Below are 22,953 nucleotides of genomic sequence, written 5' to 3' on the forward strand. Positions count from 1 at the left end.
CTCTCCCATTATGGGTTTAGATCATCAGAAGAGGAGCTGATGCTAACAGCAGCTTGAAACTGTAAATTACGAAAACTGACACTGGCACAAATATGTATTGTCCAAGCATTTCAATTGATTGTGCAGATTTTATATTGTTATGTGTAATATATTTTGGCAACTTTTTGTAAACTCAGGTATTTTGTTAACAGTCACTTACGTTACCTTCACTTAGTCTTGCATGTATTGTCTTTAAGTGAGGTGTTTAACGCTACAAGAGTGAATATTTTAAAATTAATAATTGTGACAAATGACTTCCTAGTACGGCTGTATATTTATGGTTGCGATTGAAAAGGTTCGGTACCACTATTAAACCAGGTTATTTCTTAATATTCCTGATCAAATCATACTGAGCAATCATCTTTCTTATGATTTTAATGTTACTATGCTTAAGTATTTGTGTATTTTTAACACGCAAGCATGAAAAATCAAGGCACTAATGTCCAACACTGTACTCCACCATCCTCCTGACACATGTTTCCTAGACAAATTACAAGAACTGAGAATTGACTAAAATAAGTGCTGGTATTCTCGTTCATTACCGACTTGGCTTGTGTTCTCTGACCTTTGACGTTATCTCCTCTAGGCCTTGGTTGTTTGAAACTGTAATATGTCTACTGTAATTGAAAAATGCTGTTCTGGCCATGGGAGTTGAGGAAGGTGCTGCCCCAGAAAACCACTGTAAACTCTTATGTTCCTCACTAATTTTGTAAATCCGAGTCTCATTTGAATGATGTAAACTACTATTGTAAGAGAACTGTCATATTTATTTATACCATATTTTTAATAAACCACATGGTACTTTCCACTATCGCAAAGATGTAGGTAATACGTTATGTTTCTGTATGACCTATACACATCTTTTTCACATATTAGCATCCAAAGTGTTGCTTCTTTCTTCCCCCTTTTTTGTGTATAATCAGCCTTTTGCCCTCCACTTAAATGGCACTTTATTCACTGCAACAAGAGATACATGGCAGCCAGGGACAGATAAGTAAAAGATTCATTGTCATTGTCACTTCTCCCATTTTCCTGCAATTACTATAATTGGGGTTTTCTCATGTCTCGAAACAATAATTTCTGCAGAACTGTAACATGATATGCCCCAATGTATTTAGGAGGGTTTTCCTTCTCTGTAGGAGCTGCGTTGTTGCCAAATTGAATGTCCTTTAAAAATGTTAGTGGCTACCCAGAAGGTAAACATGTAATGTAATTTTGAAAAGCACAAGGAAGCTTTTTTTCGGATGAAGTTTCACGGCCGTGAGTCAGTCCGTGTGAGTTATCAATTTAAGATAAATGAGAATTTGCCCAGCTTTGGACTCACACACGGTCAGTACCAGTGTGCTGAATGGTATCGTTGACAGTAAATTAGCTAATAGGGGCAGTGAGTAATACCGTCACATGAGAAGAGCAAACTTAACACGAGGTTGTAAAGCTGCATGGTCTAATTGCAGAAGCTTCACTCTGTTAATTTAACAAAAGGGAAGTTCAACACTTCTTAGGACTAATATCAAAATTTCCGGTTTATCATTAACACAAAAGTCTTCTCAGTAAGTCACACAGATGTAGTGCAGGAAGCTAAAATAGGCAACTGCTTCATTTTTCTTCACAATTGTGACCTTTCTCACAGTCACACAACACAAATTTAGCCTGAAATGGCCGATTCCAAATCTGAATCACCTTCAATGACCACGATTTTCACACCAGGTTTTTGACTCTGGTTATTAAACCTACAACACCAGAAAAAACTTACATCAAGATACAAATATAGACACACGCCATAAGCAAATATGAGCATGCTGTACAGCTGCAACTCTGGCCAAAGAGAGAGCAATTAAAAAGGATCTGAACTCGTAGTGTTTTATTAGTAGCCGTCTTTTGTAAGTGTTGAAGGTCAAAGCTGGAAGTCATTGTTGAAGAAATGGTAATTTCTCTGTGTAACTGACTTAAATGAAACATTAAACCAACTAGCCACAACCAAAAGCAAGTAGAGCACGTCTAAGTTTTTTTCGCTTTTATTATGTTTGAGCCATTTAGTTGAGTGAATTATAAGGTTGTAGATGAAAGAGACTGTTGACTATCTTTTGCCAATTTGTTTCATTTTATTACATGTAAAAAAAAACATCTTTTTCTGCTACATTTACCAGCCAGTGGTTAGTTTTTTGCATCAGAGTACAGAAGTATAAAATATCTCATCTTAAGCAAGTAACATCAATTCTCATAAAGAATATGATGAAAAATGCAACTACAACCCAAAGTATTATACGATGAGATCACTGTGAAACCATTTAATTCCTGGTATCTCCAATTTCCATTCTCCTATTGTCCAGAAGCCTTTTTCTATTGAAAAAATCAAAAAAATCCAAGTGACTTCTACTTCGGGAAACAGGGATGTGAAAACATAACTCTTCTTACTTTGAAAAGGAGAACATACAGATAATTCTGCTAAAAGTAAGTTGGGGAATCAAAGGTGTCTATATGACAATGTGGTGGCTGGAAAACTGTGTCAGTAGAAGCAATTTAGGTCATATTTGATATTCCCTTCCTAACTGGTTTTTCTTTCCTGTACTTCCCCAGTTTGAATCCAAACCTCATTCCTAAACTGTCAAAAGAGAAAAAAAAAATATTTGAAATAGTTTCATCACAATGGGTAGAAATTTAATCATGTACATGTTTTCTTATAAACAGCACACACACACAGTGTTAGTGAGACCACCCAGCTGTGATACACGTTGAAATTGCTTGTTTGTCTTTAGGAATGTTGACGTTCTGAGAGACTGAACTAAGATTATCCAGAGACTAAATCAAGCCAGATCACATGATGTCTATTGCTTGAAATCATTTGCAGAGCTTCGCAGTTTGTTTTGGATGCCACGTCAGATTTACAGCCTTTTGTCTGGTGGAGCACAACAGGCTATAAAAAAGGGTGGAAACCGAGGCTAGAAGCCAATTAGATAGAAGAAAGACACCATTTATTCTCACTGTAATATAACATGGTGAATATTTGAAGCTTGTGTGGAAATGAATTGTGTGTTTTTTGGGTCTCAATTTTGTTCAGTAATCTAAATGACATGACTATTGTGATCATGATATTGTCAATAGCAATACTACTGTTTCACTTCAAGCAGCCTGAGTTATACAAGTGGGGTGAGATTCTGAGAGAGTATGTGAGGATATTGTAAAAGTGCGCACTGAATCTTGAAAGACTGCAAGAAATTGTGGCAATTCATCTAGTAAATCTGAAAAATCACAACCAATTATGAGTTATAACTTTAATAGAAGTGTTATAAAGGATAAAATGGTTTCTGCAGTGACATATTATTACAGATATTTTACTGCAGGTTAGTTTATATATATATAGATATATATATATATATAAATTTCGTATAAACTACAAAAGTAATGAAATGCCAGTGGCCCCAAACAAAGCACATGCACAAGCATAAGTGACTTGTCCTTCCAAAAACAAAAGTCAAATTTTGGTCCCACGTAGAGGAAATAGTTGCAGGAAAAAAACGCTGACATCAAGAGATTAAAGAGTTACAAAATGTGTCTGGCAGGAAACCGGCTATGCTGGACACTCAGCAGTCAGAGTTTCATTCATCATTGTGTTCACTGTCATGTGCATTGTTACACAGGAAGCGAGTTTTTAGTCCGATTTAAATGCGAGCTAACGCAGGGCATAATACAGCTTATATATTGCCCTGTTTTCTGTATATGAACAAACGGAGACACTGAGAGATAATTGGTCAAGATTAAGTCTTGCCCTCAGATATTAGATCTCACTGATGATTGTAATTTAGGAGTTGGTAATTGCGGGGCACAGAGAAGAAGAACAATAGCCCCCCTGTAAGACACAGCTAAGAGAGACAAAGCAGCTTTGGCTCTTTTGGTTTAATAGGTTTCACACTGACAAACCCAGATGGTTAATTGAATCACTTGCACCTCCAGTTGTATTTTAGACACGAGGACTAAGGTTTCAGATTCCCTTCCCGCACTTGGGTCGTTGTATGAAGTGTTGCAAGTATAACAATGTCTGTGCACTGGACAAATCTCCCGAAATATCGCCTGCAAAGTGTCTGAAAAGCTAATCAAGGCGTGTAAAATACTGCAAAGGGTTTCAGAATGTAACATGCTGGTGCTGAAAGCCACAGTCGTTGCCTTAAAGAAGAAAGCACTGTTGCACACGTGATGAAGTAAAACAAAAAGCCACTCTGCAATCTAGCTAATTATTCCTTCTTCCTAGAACTCTTTACCCAAGAGAGATTTCAAGCTATACTGGTCCTTGTGCATTTCATCATAATCTGCCGGGGAAAGGATTAGTTCCTTCAATAGCTGCTTTTTTTGGCAGTGAGCAGAGCTTCTTCTTCTGTTCTGACGTGATTTGAAATGACACCAAAAAAATAGCACATCATTGAAAGGAATATGAGATCAATAACGAAAAGTGTTGGGTTTAATGATCTAATTTAAGGCTTTCTAGTGATCACTTTTAAGATTTAGACGAAGAGTTAATATCTTTGAGGGATTTTTAGAAGGATAGATTTGTCCCAGCATCTGCAACATTTGGGACGAATATGTGGCAAATAGTACGATTTATAAGACTGTACTTTCATCTTCCCCCCTCCTCCTCAGTTCTATCACAGTACCAACACATAAACAAGAGCATGTGTGGTCAATGTCCGCATGCCCCACTGTCTATTGATTTGGTAACTCCCTGTTGAAATGCAGTATTCACAGTGGGACCACATACAGGCTCCATTCACCGGCTGAGAGCCTTATGTGCCTCTCTGTTCTCATCAGTCATCACTATGCAGTGAAGGCATCACTGGGATGTAAGGGCAGATGTGATGTGATTTTACCATTGACATGTATAAAATAGATCATGGGCCAAAATGAAACCCTCAGGGTCAGTAATACAGGGAATTACATTGATCTACGGGTTTCACTCATCCTGCCAGTAATGCAGGCATTTCAACATTGTAAACTGCTTGTGTAACTGTAATGCTTGTGAGCCTGTGCGCAATAAATCTGTATAGTAGGAAGTGTGCTCTGTGTGTGTTGAGTTCAAGAAAAGTCAGTTCATGCCTATTGGCCTGTTTCATGACTATGGCCAACTGTGGTCTGTGGGAGGCAGAGGGCAAAGAGGGTGGTTAGCTCCTCAGTATATTGTGTTATTTGCTTGAGAGGAAGAGTGAGATTGAGTGTGTGTTTTGTCTTTGTTTTTTTGGTGACACATGACATGAAGACAAGTGTAGGGGGCCTGGTGGCTCAGTGGTAGAGCATTGGGTTGGGATCCAGAAGGCAGCTGGTTCGAATCCCACGCCACCAGTTGTGGCCCTTCCCAGGTCCAGTGCCCAGATAAAAATGGGAGGGCTGTGGCAGGAAGGGCACACGCAGGCAAATCAACTTGCCGAACGCATTCGGCTGTAGCGACCCCTGAAGGGACAACCCAAAAGTACAGAAAAGTTAATGAGGAAGTTAATAGATAAACTTGTTGATGTCTGTACACATGGATACAGACACCTGGGATTCTTGTTCAGAATCACAATCAGATATTATTAATGCTAAAACATACAAGGAATTTTCTTCGCCCATTGACGACATGGTTTCATTAACAAATGAAATGATCATGCGCAATCCAAATCAAATCAAAATCAAATGAAAACACATTAGCTGGTGTGCATTTGACAGATATTCAAGTGGTGCAATTACTAAGTGAGAAATGTGAGTGGAGAAGTACATTTTTTCCTTGCTGTTCTTTATTGTTTATTGTAAATAGAGCTATGAATGAAACTCTCTGATAGGGGTGGGGTGGGGGAGGGGAGAATGCACGGTGGCCCCACAAAGACAAAAAAAAATGCATGATTTGTGTGTGTGTGTGTGTGTGTGTGTGTGTGTGTGTGTGTCTTGGAAAGTAGCCACAGAGGTGGGGGTGGGAGGGCAGTCAGCATATTTTTTTTTTTTTTTTTTTTTTAGACAACATGAATGAGGCCCCACTGGGTGAGCTTCCTGTATGAGGGCTATAAAAACAAAACTGGGGCTAAAGAATGTGGAGCGCCCCCACATTCCTGAACATTCTGCCAGGTACGGGACACACAGCACGTCCCCTGCTCTTTCCTTGAATAAATAGAAAAATACCTAAATTCCTATGGAGCTGTGGCATCAAGTTAAAAACAAGAAAACGTACAAATGTGAGCCTGTAAAGGTCAAAGTTGCACTAGTATCCATGTTAATTTATGCCTTTTAGATTATCCACTATCTGGTGGGTCATTTTACCTCTATGGTGGTGCAAGAGGAGAATCGTGGCATGTCCAAAATCTTAACGGTTCATCACCTGGAGAACGTGTTCTCTATATGTCACTGCAATCTGCATGTTGGATGTAGATATTTATATTATGCAAGACTTCACATTTTTGATGTGTCCGGGAGATGAAAAGCATTGGGATTCACCCTCTGAGTTATCAGCAAATTTAGTGGAAATAGGTTTAGCCTGTTATTGAAAGAACAGTTCTTTTAGCTGCGACTTTAACAAGAAAGTAAATTAGTAATAGAGAAAATATTTGAGACAAGCTGCAGCAGCTTTATTTTAGGCACGTTAAAGTGAGTGAGGGAGTTTAGTAGACGTCTGAGCTTCTAATCTTTTATTCTGTATTTTCCAGTAACACTGGCACTGGGTGTGGCTGTGGCAGGATGTTGATTTCATCAGACGGGTACAATTCAAACTCATAGATAAGGTTTTGCTGTGTTTCTCTGGCCATTTCAACCTTGAGCCACAAAAACAGAAGTCCCAACCTGCATTCATTTAAACATGATTATACCCAGTACAAAATTTTGAATGAACAAATGTTTTTTTTAAGGCTAAACTCACATTTTATAAGCAGGGTGTTGTATGTCTGAGCCTTTTCCAGGATCAGGGACCTCGCCCCCAGACTTGGGCAGAGCGCTGCTGTGCTGAGGTCATGAGATGATCTCAGCTGCTGACCAAGCCCACATCTAATCACACTTCCTCCAAAATGCCACTGCAAGCGAGCAAAATAGAATTTAATTAGAGTAAAAAGGAAATGATTCGGCTCTTTTGAAAGTACACACTCAGTTGTGCTTGTACGGTAGCTTTACAAGAGGAGGTTAATATTTAAGATAATATAATATATAACAGAAACGATTAAATGAAACATTTGCTACTGCTGGCTTGACTCAGTTAAAGGTTAAAGGTTTCCGTAGGGTCACATTCTAAAATCCAAAGAAAAAAAAAGAGAATAACATTAATTACCAAAAAAGTACATTTCAGCTTATTCAATTAGGCAGCAATCTGGCCAAACAACGTGACACGGGTGCTAATAAAATTACACCATTATAAACACATTAGCACATGCTAAACTGCTCAGGCTGCTCTTATAACAATCAGTTGCTTTCATTTTCTTCTAAATCTATGCCAGAGTGTACATTTCCCAGGGATGTTGTGTGTTATAGCGACAGAAGGAAGAACATTCATTTAATTTATGTTAAAAAAAGAGAAACATTTGTGTCTCCCACTGCTGTCTACCATTTACCTCAGCAGAAAACCACGCTAACCAAAGTTTCCTGTTTTACTGCTGATAAAAACAGGTCTCATATAGAAAGAACAAAAGGAAGCTGCAATCTCTCACACCAGAGACCATCCGTTCCCAGTTAGGGGTTAGGGTAGGGGAGAAACAGCGCATTATTGTTAAGTAGATGAAGCAAAAATGCAGCTGTTGTCAGCTGTGTCAGGGCGGGGCCAGTCAGACCAGGCTCTGATCGTAGGCCAGGCCCACACCTGACCCTAAACGAAAACAGATCTGGCCAGAATTTCCCCTGCAGAAGGAAAACACGGAGTATACACAGAGTCTGAGTTGGACGTTTGCTTTTGTCTCACATGTGCAGACAAAGAAATTCAGGGGCTGCTAGGAAGCAGTAGATGAAATGGGAAATGATCTCAACATGATACACACCCTCACAGCAGCCGTCATGCAAGGTGCTCACCTGACCCACCAGGAGCAAACTAGGTTCAGTGTCTTGTTCAAGGACACTTTGACATGTAGCCAGGAGGGACCAGGAGTCAGAGCAATGACCCTGTGGTCAATGGACAGCTGGTTCACAACGTGAGCTACAGCTGCCTGAGCTACAGTAAACCCGCAATGCATGATTTAATTATCATGATTTTATTGAATCAGCAGCTGCAAACACAGGTGCTTTTTGCAGATGAATATGTAAATGAGCATATCTTCACTTGCATGATATGAGACATGGATTCTGGCTTCTGGCTTATACCCATTGATTATTGTTGCTGTATTTGAAACCCTCCCTTCAGTTTCGTGACGTAAATTACCGTACTAAATGTGCATTACACCAAAGTAAAGCCATAGAGAGCAAGTTGAAAATTGGTGAAATTGCCCTTTAAAATATAACAACCCTTTTCCTATGAACAGAAATCCTGTGTTTAGTTTTGCACTTCCTTTTTCAATACAATAATATAGCAAGCAAAAAATTGACCGATGAAATCTTTGTGTTTTCCCTTCGGCCATTTCCTGGCATTCTAAAGTAACCTTTGGAAGGCATTAATCAGCTGAAGCAAGGAGAGGAAGCCTGGGTCAAACTCACAATGACATTTAGTGTAACATAATGTCACAGGAGTGTAAGAAAGAGGCGATGACCTGAGGGTGTATCACCGTAGGACAGCAGATGTGAAACTGTGGATGGGAGTCATGGGATCGAAGCCTGTAATCTGGAGAATAGCTGGGTCAGAACGTCAACTTGTAGAAACAAAACTGAGCCTGAACACAGCCAAGTTTTAGGGGTTTTTATCCTTGTTTCTTAGTTTCACTGATACATGTTGTCAGGGAGGGGGAAACATCTTCGCAAAGGATCCCGAGACACGGATTCAGTCCTTATGAAGCTGTGGTCAAATGTGGCGTCAGTGCCAGGCCATTAGAAGGGGAAACCCTGTTCTCTCGAGTGCTGTTTGGCCTCTCAATGCCAGCTATTGAAAGGTTTCGAAAACAGCCCATTGCTAGAAGAAGGAACGTGTATCCAAGTCTTGAAAACAGAAAACATTCCTGAAGCAAAAACAACTTAATGAAGAGAAGACTGTTTGTGAGCAGTAAATGAGCAACTGGACAGAAGTTCAGCCAGATTTTCTCATCGCCACACTGAAAAAAAGGGATGCTTCTGGGTTACATTCGGTGAATTCCAGCATGCCACTGAAAGTCCAGAAGGAAGACAGCCAAGTCTCTTAGGAGGAGCAGTGATGACAACATAGTTTGGACATGTGATGTTGATTAGAACTGCAATCCCGTGACTTCAGAAAATCACACATGATCTCTTGTATGCTCCATGTTTTCACTCTGCAGTAGTTACGCTTCAGTCATGTTCTGTTAGCACGCTCCTCTGTAGCGTCTGTGAGGTTTATTTCTGCAGTTGCTCTTGTGGCTGTGGGTTTCATACACTTGACGTTTGCGTCTGTAAAATGTGGTCAGCTGCAGGTCCGAGTCACAATGGAGAGCTATTGTTTGCTGCTCGACTGTGGCAACTAAGTAAGCCCCTGTCACGTAGTTTTTATTCTGTGAAAACCGTTGCTCCATTGAAGATAATCACCTGACTCAAAACATTTCCACTTGCACGCTCCTGCACATTTAACAACACAATCTTGCAGAACAAAAAAAAAAAGCACTATGATGTTACTATGCTTAGCATCTAAAACTATGCAACAACCAAACAGAACAAGAGGAGCTATGTGTAAAGAGCTTGTTCTTCTGATCTATTTCAGCCTTCTGAGCTCTCTGGGCTTTAGTGAGTAATTCAGAACAACCAAAGCTTTTGCAATGGCTTAGGCAGAGCAAAAGCTGTTAAAACCGGAGCACCCATTTCCCTGGGTGTTGGCAGTAATGACAGGCGGCCTGGGGGATGACAGTACTGAAGGCAGTGTACATCTTTACTTGATGATAAAGATGAAAACCAGAAAATGCAACTGAAATCTAGGCAGGTCTGAGTTTCCACATGACATTAGCCATGCAGAGAGCTTCTTCACAATACATTCACACCGTCAAACAAAGGGCAAGGATCATATAACACAGCTGATGTGTACAGGGAGAACGTCTCTAACAAATCATCTCCAAAAAGCGAAGTTCTACATGTTGGTTATCTCGAATGGACCAGGTGCTCGGTGACAGCTAGTAAAAACCTCTCGCTGCCGTTTTTGACCTTTTCCTGTTTACTACGTGTCCGCTGTCATCCTCTCCGGCACTTTTTAACAGCGGCTACATGTCCCAGATGGCTGGCCGGGCCCTGCGATGTCAGCAGATTTGTGAGCCGAGCACGAGCTTAACACGAAACACTGACACGGCACAGCAGTCCTCCAGGGAGGCAGTCAAGGAAACCTGCAGAGCTCTACAGTTTGCTCTTTGTCTTTGTGCCATTATAGAAATGGTAGGCTGGTTACATTACATGGGTCATATCAATTCTATAAGTGTCAGAGGCTCTTGGAGGGCTATTAAAGGAATAATTAACCTGTCAGTACATAGTACACAGTTTCTACTGGCTTTTCCCCCAGCCGCTCACTGTATTTAGCTCATGAGCTCATAAACTCACACGATCAGACAAAATAAGTCAAATCCAACTAAAGATAACCAAAAAAATAAGAGTAAAAAGTTACTGACACAACCAACAGCTTTCTGTAAAAGGCAAATTTATTTTGCATCTCTGCTTCTATGTTAATCTCAACATAAATATTAAAACAGCACTACACAATAGTCTAAAAGTGTTTTGTTAAAAAGACTGGTATTAAAACAGGCTGTTAGAAAACCCTCTATTCTCTAACAGCCTGCCTGAAAACTATCCTAAAATGAAGCCTAGAAAACATTTTGTCTACGAATTGTTCATTATATTCATCCCTTAAATTCTGCCGGTTTAAATCAGCACCACTTCGGTCTGTGCCATGTGTAAGGCATAAAATCCAGCAGGTAATCTTCTCTTAATCCTGATTTTGTCACACTGTCTGTTGAAAAAAATAAATAAATTACAAATAAAAAAATCAATCCCAGTGGCACCAGGGCTGGAAAAAAACAAATGGCACAATTGAACTATATTATCTCCCATACAAGACACTGCCCTTGTTAAAAGCACAGTGAATTTCTTATTCCACAACTGCAAAATGTTTATCTTTGTTATAGAATATATTTCAACATGTTCAGTATATAAAGCTTTTTAGTAACTAGTAAGAAAAACGACCAGAGAGACGTAATGAGAAGGCACGGAGAGACAGTGGTGACAGTGGCTGCTCAGTGAGGAGACAGTGAACGTTTCTGTCTCGTTTGTCCAAGAAGAGCGATACCACGGAGGCCTTGAGTGTTTGCAAAAGGCAGTGTCCTCTGGAGCATGGCGGCTTCTGGAGTGGCAGTTACGTAAAAACAGCCTGTTGTAAGGCCAAAAAACAAAACATATGAAATCTTGCAATGGTTGTGTGGCCAGTAGTGATACAAGCATCTCTCTCTGCAGGTCATAACATTGATTAGATTTATTTCATGCACACGCCTGGCCGAGCGGTGCACCAAAATTATTGTTGAATCTCATGAAATCTAAAGATGTTTGTTTGCCTTAAAAGTTGGCCTAACGTAATTAAATTACATGGCTTCTTTTAAACAAGATCATCGAACACCATCTGAAAGGAACGCGACCAACACACAAAACCATGATTTGGATGAAATCTCATTGCTACTGGAGTGTTTTGTCCATTATTTTTTTCTCCCTGCTGGACCAACAGTGTTTGCAGTAAACTCCACTGGTTGGCCGGGCGACGTCCACGGTCATTTAGACCCATGTCTAAACTGACGGAGCCGACACAAATGTTACTATTAGGCGTTGTCGTATTTCTGCAGAGCCTCCTCTAGTTTGCCTGTGATTTTTTGGTAGAAGGCGATCTGCTGCTGTAGGTAATGCTGCATCTGTGCCTTGAAGTCTCGCACACGAATGTGGTGGAAGTGCTGGATCTCGGCCAGCGTGGCACAGGAGATGATGTTGCAGCGTTCGTTGATGCCGTCTGCCTGTGTTCGGTCCATCTTGCCCTCCTCCACATGCTTCTGGCTCTCTTTCACCTTTGTTAGGGCTCCTGTGTGGGGATGAAACAGAACAAAGATTCTGATATTAATTCTGACACAATACTTTGGTCCACAGACACAAATTACATTAGTTCTCCATAAGTTTAAAATTTTTTATTTAAAAGATTAGATCCATTATTTTAACACGTAGGAGTTTTTTGGAAACGCTTGATTATGCCTTAGTATGCGAAACCTGATTTGATCAGGCTGGTGTTAAAAATATTATTGAACTTATCAAAAAACATACTTTTCCTACTCTAAAACCACACAGTCAATCACACAGACTTTACTATAAGGTTCAAGATTATGAGTTGACAGGGAATCTAAAACTTTGGGAAACTGACTAAAAAAGGGTTTAAAGGCTTTTAGCACAAATAGTTTGTCCCAAACTCCCTGAGAATCAGAGCCATATCCTCGACTGCTATATTTAGGGTATGTGAGGGGAGGCGGCTCTAGAAATATCTAATAAATCATGTCACTTCAAAGCCTGTTCTAATACAACCATTTAAGGGGATTTTTATGCCCTCTACTAAAGTACTATAATGGAAATGAAGTAAAATTAACATACAAACCTACAAAAAGCTGTTGCATAAGGTAACTATTAATAACTATTCTTTAATTCTGGTATCATGGTTAAACAATTCACCACTGACTATTTGCTCAATCCCTCCCCTGACCGGCAACTATCCAATCACAGCAACTGTTACTTCCAAACTATCAAAAACATTTTAAGTTTATTTCAGTCCTTCACTTTTGTGCTTTGCATACATTGAGCAGTATTAATGACTTAGTTTGATCAATTTACAAGCAAAGCACAAAAGTGAAGGACTGAAATAAAGATGTCAAATGTTTTGACGAGTTTGCAAGTTCATGAACAATGTCATGAGTAAGGTAAGTGGGAAATTATCCAAAGCGCTTTACAATGTTGCTTCACATTCACCCATTCACACACATTCACACACTAAAGGCGGTGGCTGCCATGCAAGGTGCTCACCTGACCCACTGGGAGCAACTTGGGGCTCAGTGTCTTGCCCAAGGACACTTCGACACGTAGCTGGGACCGAACCACTGACCCCCTGTTGCCTTACCAACTGAGTTACAGGCGCCCTTAGTTATTTATTGGATTTAAGCGATTTTTTACTCAAAAGGCCACCAAACCCACTACCATACGTAGTGTTATTGTTGCTAACACACGTGAAACTATCAGACAGCAACAGTCAGATCTGATGTCTTCCTTTATCACAGCCCCAATGCTATGACTAACCGACTGTCAAAAGCTAAAGTATAACATCTGCTGACTGGTTTAGAAGATGTTCAGATCACATATTGGCACACAAGGGAAAAGGATTACACAAGCAGGTTTAACTTTGAAAATGTTCCCTTCTTTGCTTGCAAAATATAACAACTGTGGTTTATTGGTGACTGGTGTGTTTCAGCCAGTGATTATTGGTTGGACCTCTGTATTCCAAAGCAGTTACTATAGGAAATTTTACAATTAAATGTGAAATAGTCGAAGCTATTACATGTACAACAGGAAACGATACCTTGTAAGAAAAGAAATTCACAATATAACACATGCTGACTCAACAGTGTCTAAGATCAGTCACCCCTTAGTTTCCAAACTGACAGGAAGAGCAAGTTGCTCTAATGACTGTTGTGGATTTTGTGGCATAAAGCTGTTAAATGTTATGGTTTATAACCTGCCATTTTAACATGATTCAATGCTCACTGCTGCTGCTGCATCCTCCTTTAAAAGCCTTCACATAAGTTTTGCTTGTTCCAAAAAGAAATTAGCCCCCAACTTTCCAGAGAAGTTGTCTGATCAGCGCAGAAAGTAGAGCATCATCATCATCTAGAGCTCATGACAGGTGATATTTTCTGTTTGACTAAAGGGTGAACTCTCATAAATCAATAAGTTGAAATTATAGAAAAAAATGCCAGGATATAATGGAACATGTGACATGCTGTGACATGTGACCAGTAGTTTACTGTTGTCTAAACTACTGGTCACATGTCACAGCTTGGAGCTTAAAAAAAAAAAAAAATCTAAGAAAACTCCGGGGCGAAGGATCTTTAGTATTTCTCCTTTTCTTAATTAAATTAGCAGTCTGTAGCTTTTTGCTGATACTTTTCCAGTAAAATACGACATGCTCAGAATAGAAACTATACTCGATGTGGAGAGGTGCTTTTCACACTGACCCGGACACCCAGAACAGAACTGGCAGCAGTGCAAAGAGGCTCCCTTCCAGTGAGTCTCTCTCTTCCAGGCAATAAGAGAAGGTCAAACCCTGGGCATCACATACTGATGGAAAATAGTACGTTGTGTGTATCTATGAGATGCTACGGGCTATGACACAGTGTTAGACGTCCTGGGTGGACCGAGTCTAACACTACAACTATCTAGATTACCGAAAGTTGCGTACGGCGACCTTAACGTTGCAGCCCTATTCTAACACATGAGGGTGGTAATTTTTGAGCCAGTATCATAACATTTCCTGGATTCAGCTTCTCAGTTGTCAGGATTTTATGTATCTGTGTTTCGTGGCTGGAAAAAATGAGATCTAAGATCTAATCAAATAATGAAGAAAACCCTTTGCAGATTATTGATCATAGTTGAAGCCCTGAGGTGTTACCATTAAAACTTGCTGTAGATCCATTACATTTTTCCTTGTTCCAGTTGAAGTGGCAGAAAAACTGGTTTACTCAGTAAAGAGAGACATCAACACTAACACACTGTGTTATGATGTGACGTCATGACATGCAATTGTTCGTGTAACGTGAGAAGTATTACTCCACACATGTCAGGTGACAGAAATCCTACTGTAAGTATTGGTCATAAGATGAGGTTAAGGTTAATTACGTGCTCTTAAGGGATGCTGCAAAACTTTTTGCATTCATCTGTCATGAGACTTTCAAGTCATTGTTTGAGTCACCGAATGTCTGATTCACCCTGGTTGTTTCCGGAAATGCAAGACCACAGGAGACATTCTAACCTAACGTTGCACTCATTTGGCCTCTGACTTCAACTCAAGTTGACATAAATACTTTGTCTGCCTTTTAGTTTACAAATCACAACGCCCCCCCATGTACAGCTCTGAATTCCACCACACAGCCAAGAAATATGTAGACAATCTTTCCCCAAAAAGACATGTCTTCACCCTTCCCCCTCAAATCTTCCCAGTTTGCCTTCTGGCTGTAGCTCTCTCCACTGTTGTTTAACCCACATCTTTGAAACTCCACTAATGCACAACAGCCTAAACATGACGGACAGAGAGGCACAGATAATGGGAGAACACAGACAGGGTGGTGCAAAAAAGACAGGAACAAACACAGCTGTCCAAAGACTTAAATGCCATTCTCAAAGGTGTCTACTGTACCTAAAAGGCCTTTGGCTTCCTGCGTTTTAAAAGCCCACTAATGTACTAAGGAGGAATAATTGTTACTATGGAGACTTTATTAAAAAGATAAGAGTTCAGTCACAGAAAATAGTGTCAGCAAATTGTGGAAGAGCCACGTTATTTTCACAGGTGCTGCAAATAATCTTTACAGACACCAAAACAACACTGAAACTCTCAAGTACAATATCTGTTATGGCCATTAAAAATGTCATTTAGGACAAAGCAACATGTGAGTCAATGTTTGTGTAAATGCAGCGCTTCTGCGACTAACCCAGTCATCTAATCATCATTGCAGATGAGGTTTTTCCATTCCGAAAATATCCGACTCTGGAGAACGTTTCAGCTCAACACTCTTAGTTTAAAATGAATGATATAAGAACCAAAGAAAATACAATACATACTGCTGATCACTTTATTTACTAGATTTCCTTGGGCTTCATAAGGTAAAATGAATGTAACATCTGTGTGATGTGCGTCACACATATTTATAGATCCAAATTGTGTAGAAAGTGAATCCAGGTGACTGACAGTGGGATGGAAGTTCTTTTACAGATTTTGATTTCCCGAAGTGCAGGAACTTGGTGGTATACCTCGAAATTAATGTTACAAAGAAATATGAAGATCTGATTTCATCCCGTTAATATAAACATGAACATTAAAGATACAGATCTCATGATTACTGCCCAAGCTCCACATCAGCTGCACTGACTAATGCGGCCTGTAACATACTGCTGTGTCCCACTATAAATAAGAAAACAGCTCTTTAGCAATCCTCTCTGGCTGAACAGGGGTGCACGACGGCCGCTTCAGCTCTTATGTAATCCCTGGTTACACAACACTGAGCTACTGTGAGCCTGTGACCTGAACACACAGCGGCAATTCCCACCTCATCGCTCTGCCACCTCTGTCATCCATTTGCGCATTAGAGGTCACTTAAATATTCGGTAACAATATATGAGACAGGCCCGCAGCGTTAGCACAGGAGGGTCAGCTGACTCAGCAGGAACATCTGGCCTCCTTGTTAATCGGGGCTGTCCCTCACTTGCCTGCCTGCCATTGTTTCACCGCCTTATGTGGTGATAAGACTGTTGAGGTCAGAGAAAAAAGCTGTCGCTATATTATGTGCAGAACAGATCAAATTAACAAATAGATACATAAATAGAGTGATAATGGAGATAAAGCAGTAGGCATTTCACCAGCTTCATGACTTCACATACTGTAATTGTGTTCTGTACGCATCTATGCTTTCAAGCAAAGTGGTTCAGAAACAGAAGTGCTCTTTCCTGAAAATAGTCCACTTCATTAACCCGTTTAAAGACTTTTCATTAACTGAATACAAATTTCAGACTTGCTCTATTGACTTAGCTATAAATTGAAAACACACCCTGGTCTAAAATCAACAACGTTATTTTCCCTTAAGACGCACTGCAGGCAACTCAGTATATTCGCACTGTTTAAAGAAGAACTTTTAAGCGGTGGAACTGGCTGCGTTTTCATAGTCATTTGACAAATAAAGACTATTTGGGCTGTGTTAAAGAGATGTTTTCACTTCTGCTTGCACTTTGTTCTTGAACTATATTCAAGCTAAACCTTTAATATTGAATTACCACCTCTTTCAGGACTCAATTATGTTTTACACGAGCATTTAATCTCTCATCAGAAAAAAAATAAAGGCGTCTTCGGAAATTAGCCATACCAGTGTAATCTGTGAACCCTATGTTTGGACTGTAAACAGTGACAATTTCTGAAAACCTTCTACTCCCTTACTCTCTCAGAATAAGTAGAAACAACATAACCTAATGTTGCTGAGGTCACATTATCAGATCAGGAGAAAACTACCAGGACGAAAATAAACAATGGGAAATTCAAGAAGTTTATAAAAGCCAGATTATTTTAGTATCATGTCCTAACACTGTCCCTGCCGAGCTGGATACTAATGGGGTCTAATGGCTAATGGGGACCCTGTGGAGGTGGAGATCAATAACATGATGCACAGTCTGTGGGAAAGCTCATGTTTCAGTGGTCACTTCTACAGGGACACATCAAAACCTGTCTGGAGTCTGTGGTCCTCAGGAGACAGATGCAAGGAGCTAAGAATGGAATTCAACTGTTGACAAGACTGATAAGCAGTGCTGTGACTGGTTTATCCTAATGTGAGTGATAAAGACTGCAAGACCACCACCAGAGAAGGCCTTGAAAATACAGGTAACGGCCGAGCTAATTGGCCTCTACTTTCAAAGGTCACCGGCTTCTCTCATGGACACAGCAGTGTTCAGTCCCAGTTGACCTACTTGGCGCAGTGACTTTCGGTGTGACCATTTCTAGTGCGGAAATATGTACTTTGGTTTGAAACAACAAAGGATGTGGCCTGGCCTCTCCACAGGTGACTGAGCGAGAGTGGAGAGCAATAAACACACATCATCACGGAAAAGCAGCACTTGTGGACATTTCCTCCACACATTTAACAGGAAAGGCATGTTAAAACCGATCGTGTTTGGAAAAAAGGTGTCTTATAACATATGTAAGACAAAAAGACGTGTACACAGCAGCTGCTCAGTATCGTCACATAACTTCACTTAAATTTAAACTACAGTATCAGTGTACCTAATACCTCAGATCCCTTTCTCCCTAATTAGAGTAATTTCACTGCATTATTAAGAGCTGCCCACTGCTTGATTATTGTATAAGTGTTTGAGGTAATTAGACAACAAAAGTAGAGTTGAATGTCAAATGCGCATAGAGTTGGTATTTGCATGTAAAGGCAAGTCAATCTGAGAGTCAACTTTTAAAACATTTAATGAATCTGTCACCCCCATGCAGTGTAATAAATGTATACAGCCTGTCGAAGACATGTTTAAACAAAGGATAAGCTGGGGTCAAAGTGTATTTTTGAAATTTACTTTGGTTCCAAAATGCTTACTGCAAAACAAAATGCATGCAATTTTTTAACTGGACTAACATAGAGGGAACAGATGAGATCGACATTACTTTTGACTCATTTTGCTACAAGCACCTCTCATTCAATCTGCTGCATGTGCTGGCTTTCCCATCAGCTTTGTTGCAGCACGGTGAAGTCCCTTTTTCACTACTGCCGCCTTCTCTCAAAACTTTGCCCTGAGGTAGGTCTTTCATGCGTGGTATCAAATCAGAGTGTCTTATCTGTAGAATTAGGTCGGGCTTATCGTGCCGACTATGTAAATGGCTGCGTCACCTTATTTGGGCTGTGTGCAGCCTACGTGGCAAACTCGATTTGAGCTAACTGGGAAGTTTGTGTCCCACTGCAGTCTAAACACCGTCTGTCCTGTTTCCCCAGTGTTGTCTACTGTGACTGCTTCTTCCATAACTCATAAAAGGGACATTTTACCATGCAGTAAGAACATCACTGGGTCATGTTGGAGGAAGGCCTTGATCACTAACACTGACTTTCTATATAAAGACTAAATAACATGTGGACAATGATCTATGACTGAGTGTCAGTGTTGTGACAAGCCACATCACCTGAGCACTCACATGTCATTGTCCACCGGTAATGGAAAATCAAACATAACCAAATGAGTGGAGCACATTTCATTCAGCAGGTGGGACCAACATGGGCAGCAGCACACAGACCAGTTCCCTAATGCAAACACTTCCTATTTGTTTTGCAAAGGCGCAATTCTAATTGTAAACTGGCTAGTTTTTGCCACCTGAAATAAATTGCATTCTCTTTTTTACTGGCCAGCAAACACTTGACACTTGACTTTACCTCAACGGAACTTGTGGTAAACAGTTGGCAGACTGAAGTTATAAACCCACAGGTGGCATACTGTTTTATTTTGTATGTGCATAAGTGGTGCATTTCAAATAGTAAGAGTTTATAAATCCTTTCAGTAGATCAGTTGTAGTGAGATTTCTTTCTGATGCTCTGGGATTTGCACTGTGTATTTCTAGCTAATTGCCTACAGTGTGTTATTTTGACGTCTCTGGCTTTATGCTGACCAATCTTGAATCTCTAATAGTTGTGTCCTTGATTCAAAATTTGAATATAAATTGTTTTTAACACAATCAATCTAACTACACATTAAAGACCTGAAACCATCTGTGTCTGGGTCTCATCAAAAAGCAAAAACAAAACACAACAATACTGATTTGACTGCTGAGAGGCACACGCTGAAGCAAGTTTATACAAAATGACTAATCAACAAGAAATTTATTATGTGTATGACAATGTTTCTAGTTTACCTTTCTGGACATGGATGATGTCTGGGTAGTTTGCCAGGTGTCCTTGGTATAGAGCTAACAAATCCATGATCGGATCAAGGTCCTTGCTGGGCTGCTCAGCAAAATACTCTCCGATGGCTTCGTATGCGTCCCCAGTGAAGGAGATAGCCTGGTTGAGTCCAGCGGAGTATGGCTGCTGGTCCATTTCAAAGGCTTGGCTGAGAAACTTGAATGACATCCCCACCTTTTGATACTCCTTCTTAAAGCCACTGATCTGCTTGCGGGCAAACTCGTTGACAGTGGCGTTGAGCTGCAAAGCGCTGTCATCCATCCTTTTGGTGAAAGTTTTGAATCCATCTATTTTGCTCTCGACCTCCTGGAAATCGAGTGGAGCTGCTGGGTGGCTGATAGTGAGGAAAAAGTTGGCTCCGACCATCTCGTCCTTCTCTGCCTTCCTCTTGCCCTGCTTCCAGGCCTTTTCGTCTGTGCTGCTGCAGGTGAGGAAGTGCTGGAAAACATCACATTTGGACAGGACAGGGTGGGTGGTCATGTGATTCATCCACCATATGAGGCCTTTCCTCCTCTTGGAGATGAAGTCCTCCTCAAAGCGACCTGTGGCCTGCTTCTCCGGGATGTGTGGCACTGAGATAACAGGAAATTTCTCCACCAGCCGTGCATACAGCCAGTCAAAGTGCTTATACCTCCTGTTCACCGGGTTGTGTGTGTGAGTGGGTGTCAGCTTATAGGAGATATAGCTTTTCATGCCTTTGAACTTAGTTTGTTTAGTGGGGTCGTCGATTGCACAGGTGAATGGGTATGGGTTCTCCTGCCACTCAGGGCCATATTGACCCATCACCACGCAGATCTTATCCCCATCTTTCACAAAGCCTGATGCCTCCCCGAGCACAAACGCCTCTCCTCCTGACTTTACAAACGTTGAAAACCTATTCAGGTTCCTGCTGACAGTAGCAGAGCTCTTTGCCTGTTGCGCATTACCTCTTGACATTGAAGATGTTGACACTCTATAGGTGGATGGTCCATTGCCTTCAAAGTCATGATACCTTCCTCCACCAGTCCCTGGCTCATCTGCAACAGTAGAGCTGTCATCCCAGTCGTCATCCCAGTCATCGTCGCTCCCTTGGCTGGGCTGCTGATAAGCATGTTGCGGCTGTGGAGGCTGCTGCTGTGGTGGAGGTGCAGCGAAGGAGAACCCAGGAGGAGAGGGCTTAGAAAAGTTCTCAACTTTATTCTGAGGCTTATAAGACCCATCAAAGCCTCCGGGTGGGATGTTCGCGTATCGGGAGTCCCCAGATGTGCTGCAGCTGTTGTTGTTAAACGTGGAGGCGGCGTCGTTCCTTAGTATCTCCACGTAGGAAGCGGGGAACAGCCCCCGTTCTCCTTTGCCGTTTGTCCCTTCGAACCAGCCCTCGATGTCCGTTTCGCTGTACAAAGTTAGGATTTCGTTCTCCTTCACCGACACCTCCCCGGGGTTTTCAGAGTTGAAGTCGTACAGCGCCCTGGCTCTGAGCGCCATGATTCACCACAGCTGGACGAGGAGCAGGACAGCGGGCTAACTTAAGGCTGATCTGCCCGGGACAGGAGCGAGGCGAAACGGGCAGCCAGGCCAGCTCAGGCAGCCCACCCGAAACTACTCCCAAAACTCGGCGTATAAACTTCTCGCAGTGTGGGAAAATCCTGCTTATATCACTTCATGCACGATCCGTCCTCTTGGTCCTACCCGGGGGGTGGGGTGGGGTTATTTTAAATCCCGAGGTTGTAGTGTATGAAACTGGAGCGAAACTATTTTCCGCTGCAACAACACAAATCTGAGCTTCTCCAGCCTCCCTCAGATCCGAGACGGACGGTTGTGTCTGCACACGCTGCGCAGCAACCGCAAGTCAACCAGGCTGGATAATCGAGGGCGGAGCTACAATATGCTGCAATCCACCCAGACAACACAAATCAACCGCTAGTGAGTCCTGTTACAATAAAGCGTTTTCAGACTTGTTGAGCGCTTTATACCCGTAACACATCCCCGAGCAGTGAAGAGGGTCGGTGTCATTTAGAAAAATAACTGGTTGTGGAGATGTCAAGCTTCACTCGAGTTGCTGATGTAAACAGGGGCCTGTAGATTTTCATAAACCTGGTGATGTTTCTGTATAAAGGAAAAATGCACTGGAAAACCAACTAAATGAAGATATGTGGATTCGGCAATTTTCAGTTAATCTGGTGATACTGAGTAATACCTGGTTAATTAATAAGATCATAAAGTAGAAAAAAGCAAAGCTGAAAAAAGCGGGACTGTTTTTTACTGAAATAGTTTTGCTTACGCTGAAACAGCTGAAGCTAAATGCTTCCTTACGCTCCTTAAAAACTTCAAAGACAAAAAATTCAAAGGCAATTATGTGACGTCATTGATGATGTCGTCAATGACCTCATAATTTTAAAATGTTTAAAAAGTCTGAAAAATATCAAAGAACTTTATACAAGAAATAATGTCCTTTAAAAAATGAACAGTGTTTCTAGCTGAAAGTATGCCGAAGTAGTTAGTTGCCAAAAAACATACGGAGGACGTAAATGTGAATAATAATAATAAAGATTAGGATATCACTTCTGTGAAAGCTCCAGTTATTTCTAAAAAGAAACGGTTGTGCTTTTTTCAGCTTTGCTTGGAATATCCTTTCAGCCCTGGAGCATTCACAGTGCATGTTCTTCTTAGAAATGTATTTTTAGTTATTATTCTAACATCCGTCTCCGTCTCAGCTTATAAGGTACATTATTGCTTGTATATGGCTTTTTAAATATCTTTTATACTTTATAATATTTGTATACTCAAAAAGTATTGCCTTTATGACGTCATCAATGACTTTATCAGTAACATTACATAATCAAGTTTCATGAAGGTTTTGCTTTTGAGGTTCTTTAAAAGTTTTGAAGTTTGCCTAACAAGTATAATAATTAAGTGACATTCGTTTCAGCTATTTCAGCAAAAGCTAAACTAGTTCAGCTTTTTTCAGCTTTGCTTTGAAATTCCTTTCAGCACCGAAGCATCCACAGTGCATTTTCTTTTTGGAAATGCGTTTTCTAGTTTATATTGTTCCTGTAATCGTTTTCTCTTTTCTTTGGTTGTATAACACAGGGGCTCACTCTTTATGTTTGAAAATGTGTCTTCATGTAGTTTGTGATTGTCCCATTTCCGCACCTGA

General features: G+C 40.8%; 1 protein-coding gene across 1 annotated transcript; it reads right to left on the reverse strand.

Annotated features, from left to right (window-relative positions):
* Positions 1–10,724: 10,724 nt before the first annotated feature.
* On the reverse strand, positions 10,725–21,668 carry snx18a (sorting nexin 18a). Its single transcript, XM_067522364.1, has 2 exons — positions 19,769–21,668; positions 10,725–12,160 (listed from the first exon to the last, which is right to left on the reverse strand). Exons 1-2 carry the CDS (start codon positions 21,279–21,281, stop codon positions 11,907–11,909), a joined length of 1,767 nt encoding a protein of 588 aa, XP_067378465.1. The 5' UTR covers positions 21,282–21,668; the 3' UTR covers positions 10,725–11,906.
* Between the last annotated feature and the right edge of the window lie 1,285 nt (positions 21,669–22,953).

The sequence above is a fragment of the Channa argus genome, chromosome 11, assembly GCF_033026475.1.
Source record: "Channa argus isolate prfri chromosome 11, Channa argus male v1.0, whole genome shotgun sequence".
Classification (NCBI taxonomy): domain Eukaryota; kingdom Metazoa; phylum Chordata; class Actinopteri; order Anabantiformes; family Channidae; genus Channa; species Channa argus.

Coding starts and splice junctions, on each gene's coding strand:
- snx18a (XM_067522364.1), bottom strand. CDS start 21,281: ATGGCGCTCAGAGCCAGGGCGCTGTACGACTTCAACTCTGAAAACCCC. Junction 12,161..19,768: donor CATCATCCATGTCCAGAAAG/GTAAACTAGAAA, acceptor ATCCCCACACAG/GAGCCCTAACAAAGGTGAAA.